Raw genomic sequence first — 6,742 nt, forward strand, 5'->3', positions numbered from 1 at the left:
TACAAAAACTACATGTCTTTGATATGTTTATTGGTCCTTGGAGGTGTACACATTTTTTACACTGAATTTGTCTTCAGAAGCTTCACTTTCATGTCAAAATGAATAAATTTCAAAGCTAATGCCTAAAAAGTAATGCTAGGTACACAGGCCTCAATCCCAGGATAGGTTACTGAGTTACAAAAAAGTATTTAACTGAGCTGGAAACAGTAGAATAATTAAGTACTATATAGATAGTAAAACTGGACGTGTTTTCATCACTGACTGGCTACTTCTATTTCTGGGGGTCACCATCCCTGCAGTAAGTAAGAAAGAAAAAAATAAGATTTTCAGCATGAATGGAACCAAGACTGTTTCCTTGTTTATTGTGTTTCTAATTACATTGGCACTTTTGGTATCTGGATTCCTCGTCCACAGAATTCTGTACGGCTGATTGCCAGACATATGGAATCAATCATGTTCTTCATACTTATGTTGTTGTTTTTTTTTTTTTTTTTTTGCTTTTTTTTGTTTTTGGGAATGTAGACAATCTGATACATAGCTCTTGAGGCATAGAATCTAAGCACACTTAGCGTATCATGATGATTAGTAGAAAAAAGCACGAGTGTGGGAGAGTGGTATAGCGAGAGAGAGAGAGAGAGAGAGAGAGAGAGAGGCAGACAGAGAGAAAGAGAGAGAGAGAGATTTAGTCACCACCCCCTTTTTACTAGCCTGAAAGGAAAAGCAACTTTTAATGTAACATCAGCTGCAGGGATAGAGCGCCTTCTGGACTTAGTACTGTCTTTTGTGATGTGACAGGAAAAGCTGAACAAACTGCAAATGGGAAAGGAATGCAGAAGGAAGCCTTACCATCTACAATAAAACAATCAAAAGGAGAACATCATTTGTGTTCTTGGAGCTGTTGGAAAAGTATTTCTTTGATACAAAATGCAACCTTTGATATACTTTTATTTGGGGCTTCCACTAGTTTGCTGTTGGCCCAATTTACAGCATTTCACATTCTACAAAGGCTTTAACTTCAGCCTTCCCAGGATTCTACAGCTCCCAAGTACCAGACAACAGCAGCTGGAAGCTAGCACAGAAAACAAAATAGAGAAACTGGGACAGCTATTCAAACAGAATGTGAGGAAACTGAGAGAGAAAAGCAACAGCCTGGACCTAGTTTTCCTGGTGGATGAATCTTCCAGTGTTGGGAACACAAACTTCCTGAGTGAGCTGAGATTTGTGAAAAAATTGCTCTCTGATTTTCCTGTGGTTCCCAGTGCCACAAGGGTGGCAATTGTCACATTTTCTTCAAAAAATCATGTGGTACCCAGAGTGGACTACATCTCAGCATCTCAGGCCAACCATCATAAGTGTTCCTTGCTAAACCAAGAGATCCCTAGTATAACCTATCGGGGAGGAGGGACCTATACCAAAGGAGCTTTTCAACAAGCAGTGGTAAGAAATCAGTGATGTTTTGTCATGCTTTCATTATGACAAGCAACATATAAAATGATGTAAAGGCATTACTAGAGACATGTTTTAATGTCTGTCAAATTATTTGACAGAGTTGTTTATCAATCAAGAGCATGGCACAGTGAGTATCACTTTTTATAATGCTTGAGCCAACCCTAAATTTAAATGTAATGATGTACTGTTTGATTCTGTCTATGTTTGTTTTGTTGCATGTAATTTTATCTTAGCTGAATTACAGCTTTTTATGTCCAAAGTTTAATTTAAAAAATAGCTAGAAAATACATATACTGTCTAAGTCACACAAAGCTGGTGCAAAGGATATGATGTATCATAGGATCTCATGTGCTGTCTAGATCAAAAGAAAAGTTGGTCAAAGAATGTAACATCTCATAAGATTTCATATTCCTGAATTTCATATTTACACTGTAGTAAAACTGGAGACACTGACAACATGTGGGTCATGGCAATAATTTTGTAACTGATTAGCATTATTGTTGGTTGTAGCATTGCAAAAAATGCTTTGCAGCAACACCTTAGCATGGTTCTGTAAAGGAACAAGTTGCAGATGTTACATGATGTCACAAATTCGTACAGGCTACGAGACAGTCTGCACAGATCAGGTAGTTCATGTGTGTGTTTGGGTGGGGATGCGAGTGTGTGCGTGTTTTGATGAGCAAGTCTTGCGTACTGTTTTTGTTAAGCTGGAATATTTATCACAGTAAAATTAACCATTGTCACTATCCAACAGAAGCTGGCAACAGAATATTCCATATTACTGGCAGGAGATTAGTGGTACTTGGGACAGGGACATTTTTCATATGGTGAAACAGCTGCTTTTTCCAAGAGAAAGTGGTAACAAGTGGCACTGTAATGGATTCTGCTACACCATATTCTGTTTGCTGTTTAAATTGCTGTTACATTCCCTAATAATAAACAGGCAAATGGATAAACAGATGGCACTATTATAGTGTTTCTTTGGATGCTAACTGATAGATTCCACTAAACAGTTGTTGTGCACCACCTCTTTTGTATATTGTCTGGTTTGTTGAATGCGTATGAACTTTGTGCCAAGACCACATTTCTACTTTCTAGAGACTATAAGTACAATGCTCACTTATCCAAGGAAACATCAAGGCTTCCAGCTCCACAGCAAGCTGTGATATTTCAAATTTATCAGACAGCTACAGGCCAATGTCTATGACACATCTGATCATTTTAATGGCATGGATATCTGTTAAACTACATCAGCTTGAAAAAAAACATAGCAAAGTTTATTAGAGTTGTATTTCATGATCAGTTTTAAAATAAACACCCTGAATGTTATATTAAAAATAAATGAGGGTAGAAATGTTAATGGAAATTGAAATGTGTTATAAATTCGTATTACTAAAAACAGATACTGCTTAATGTACAAAGCTGCTTAGCACAGTGTATCAGGTGCTTGGAAACTTGAAGGAAAAAATGGTTTTGTATGACAATTAACATTACACTATTGGTGTTCTTGGATATCTGATGGCCAAACAGCATAACTCCCAGGTGCAGTGTGAATTTGCCAAAGGTCTGTTTGCATTCCATCAGTGACTTAATAGCTTTAGTTTGTCTGTGTGTGGTTGTCACTCGTCAGCTGCAGTATGTTAACTTCTGTCAGGCATTGGGGGAGGGAGTTTTGCATAAAAGTAGGTTGCAAGGAAGCCTGAATATATTAGGTGGCTCAAGAAATCTCAAGATAAAATTCAGTTGTCATCATACAACATGAAGAAAGATGCAGAGGAAGTGTGCTTGTAGGATTGACAAATTAAGAGATTATACATGACTGATAACATGTTAACATTTCATTGTGCCATTATGAAAATAAATATTTCTAATTTATACACATGGAAAAATAGGCCAGTTCTCCTGTTTTAGTGTAAATTACAGAACTTTCATGTTAAATGACAGATTCAAACACTTGCCATGTATTGGTATAACTTCTGAAGTCTGTATTCCGTCTGTTTATCTTAATGAACTATAGACATATGTACAGTTATGTTCTGTGGTACTTTTTAAATGATTTTTAAAAAACGCTGCTACAATATTTATTTTTTTCCAAAGTGTTGTTCTATACATATTTATATTTCTGATTAATTTCTTAGTAACGACAGCAGTAGAAGGCCAGTGCATATATCTGATGCAAAAACATTCACATATTACTACAGATTTAGAACTAGCAGTTGTGCAATTAAGCTGGCAACACAACTAACAGAGGTTCCACATGTGAACTCTGCTCCACACATCCATCCAGACTGTGCTACTCACCTCATTTATTTACTTCCATAAACTAAAATAACTTGCTTGAACATTATAATGTAAAAAATGCACCATTCTAAAATCCTTATACAAATAAAACTCATGCATGAAAATATGTATTTAATTAAAATAAAATAAAATTTTAAAATACATTTAGAAAATGAAAGTATTCTGAAGTTAAAGCTGCACATAAAACAACTGCTGAGATGCTTCAAGTGAGTAAGACACTCACTCTGACACTGACCAACGCATATGCCACACTAATAAGCCTGTTGTTTGGTACTTAAGGGCATATTTTTCACCATATGCCACACCAGTAAGCCTGTTGTTTGGTAATTAAGGGCATATTTTTCACCATATGCCACACCAGTAAGCCTGTTGTATGGTACTTAAGGGCATACCATTTTTCATCATGCTATTTATAGCAAGCAGTACACTGAGTTCTGTCTCTCTACACTTAAAAATGAATCATTCTAGACACAGCACAGAGGTCTGAACTGCAGACAGGCATACAGATATATTTTTTCACAATCAAATAAGTGGGCCACAAACAGTCGACAGACATGAAAGACAATCCCACCTCTCTTGCAGACAACTTTTCTACAATTATAGTAACAACAATTCTTTAAAATTGTGGATCTTAAAGTAAAGAAATGAAACATTTTGGATGAAGAATATACTTCTGAATTAGAGCAATTTTGGTACGTATGCTATGATTATAAAGATGTACAGTTCTACACGTGATTCACGTGGGCATAATATTGCTTTGATACAGTTATTTCACTCAGTACAACAGTTTCATTAGCAAAGGTTCAATGTCAATAAGTCATGTAAATAAATAGCCCATCACAGGCCACTTTAAATGTGTGTGTGTGCGTGTGTGTGTGTGTGTGTGTGTGTGTGTGTGTGTGTGTGTGTGTGTGTGTGTGTGTGTAATACAATATATGAGTATGCCCTTAAGTACCAAACAACATGCTTAGTGGTGTGGCATATTGGTTGGTCAGTATGAGAGTGTCTTACTTGAAGCATCTCAGTAGTTGTTTTATGCTGCAGGTTTGACATCAGAATACTGTAAATTTTCAAATTTAGTTTTGCCTTTAATTAAGCAAAAGACAAGAGAAAATAAATGCACACAGCTGATAATTGAAATCAGTTCTGCTATATAATGCTTTGTTTATCAATTAAATGAGTCATACTAAAGCTGTACTTAGTATCTAAATGGTTAATACGTTTGTTTCTAAGGCTTAGCTTATGCACAATTACTGTAATGTCTATTTCCTAGAAGGTTACACAGTGCTATGATAATTCAATATATTCTACTACTATCAACATATACTATGATTAGAGGGCAGGTGTAACATAAAAAAGAATGGGCTAAGAAACCAGAGCCACTCATTCATTTCAGAACGTATAGTGTTCACTTATTTGACTGTTTTGAAACATTGCAAAAATGCTTAAACATATTTAATTTACTTATTAATGTAAAGAGAGGGACTGCTTTGTTATGCCTTTCTATAATAGAGACTTTTAGGGGACACTGACAAACCTCTAAAAACTTTCAAAAGGTGTTGTGATAAGCTAAAACAAAATTATTTCCTAGTGATATGCACCTATTTCTATGCAAATGATTGGAATACATGAGATAGTCTTGGCTACATTATATATTAAAGTCTGAAAGTCATTTCTTATTAGCCAACAAAAATAAGTTGCTTTATATAATAAATACTCAGTGGCGACATCCACCCTAACCCAGGCCCCTCCACTACTATACCCACTGCTACAAACCTACATGGACCTAATATCCCCTGCAAGCAAAAACCCTCTGACCACTTAATACTCAATATAAACATCCACAGCATCATGAATAAAACTGAAGAGCTACATGCCTCTATATCCTTCTATAACCCTGACATTGTACTCCTAACCGAGACCTGGCTCAAGCCCCACATCAAAGATACCACCACAGCTCCTTCTGGCTACAACATCCTTAGATGTGATTAAATAGCTAAAAGAGGCAGGGGCATTGCCCTACTTTACAGGCACAACCTTACTCTCCAACAAATATGTAAAGATATCCCCACTTTCGGCTATACAGAAACCCTGTTAGCAAATATAAAATTAAACCAGCACAAACAAGTCAACATTATAGATGTCTACTTACCACTAGGCGACAATATTGCCACTCTAGAGTACATTTTACATTGGACTTCTGCCACCCTCCCTCAGGAGACACTTATCCTGGGGGACTTCCACATTGATTGGGCCTCTATCATGGCATCTACCCCGAAGTACCACTTAAACCTATTTAACTCCAAACCCTCACCCGTATAGACAAATCCACCAAAAAGGAATCCATATTAGACTGGATCCTAACCAACAAGCCTTCATCTGCCAACATATCTGGTACGTTACCCGACTCCCTCAGTGATCACCTACCCACGTTCATACTAAGACAGCACACAAAACCCATAAAACCCCCCATCCTACTTTCTATCCGTAGTTCCAAAAATTTCCTACCAGACCAATTCATCAACACCTTAAAAAAAATAAATCAGTCATCTCTTAAAACTCTACCATTAGATGAAGCCTTGGAGTACTTTAATACTACCTTCTTAGGTATGCTTAATCTTATGGCCCCACAACGTATAAGTCATACTAAAACCAACCCAGCCCCCTGGATCTCAAAGGATACACAATCCCTACTCAAACAATGAGACATAGCTTGGGCAACCTGGCATACCAACAAAACAAGTACAAACTGACAATACTTCCTAGAGCTCAAAAACAAAGCAAAAAAAAATATGTAATGACAAAAAAAGTTATTATATCCAGCTACAAAAAACTCACTACAACAATCCACAAAAATTCTGGTCTGCAGTCAATCACATTCTCCAACCAGGCAAAATCAACTCCTCAAACCCTAACACTGAAGCTGATAACAATGATATTGCCACCCAGTTTAATGACTATTTCACCTCCTCCATCCAAAAGTTATTCAACA

At 36.6% G+C, this 6,742-nt stretch overlaps 1 protein-coding gene across 3 annotated transcripts in view; it reads left to right on the forward strand.

Annotated features, from left to right (window-relative positions):
- Positions 1-721: 721 nt before the first annotated feature.
- Positions 722-6,742, forward strand: part of SVEP1 (sushi, von Willebrand factor type A, EGF and pentraxin domain containing 1) — a 2,252,988-nt gene continuing 2,246,967 nt past the window's right edge. For all 3 annotated transcript variants that reach the window (XM_044061036.1, XM_044061037.1, XM_044061038.1), the window contains exon 1: positions 722-1,437. In XM_044061036.1, coding sequence (XP_043916971.1) covers positions 925-1,437 — 513 coding nt within the window. In that variant the 5' untranslated portion in view covers positions 722-924. The remainder of the gene's footprint in view (positions 1,438-6,742) is intronic.

The sequence above is a fragment of the Protopterus annectens genome, chromosome 2.part0 (genome assembly GCF_019279795.1).
Source record: "Protopterus annectens isolate FY-2018-M chromosome 2.part0, PAN1.0, whole genome shotgun sequence".
NCBI classification, from domain to species: domain Eukaryota; kingdom Metazoa; phylum Chordata; order Ceratodontiformes; family Protopteridae; genus Protopterus; species Protopterus annectens.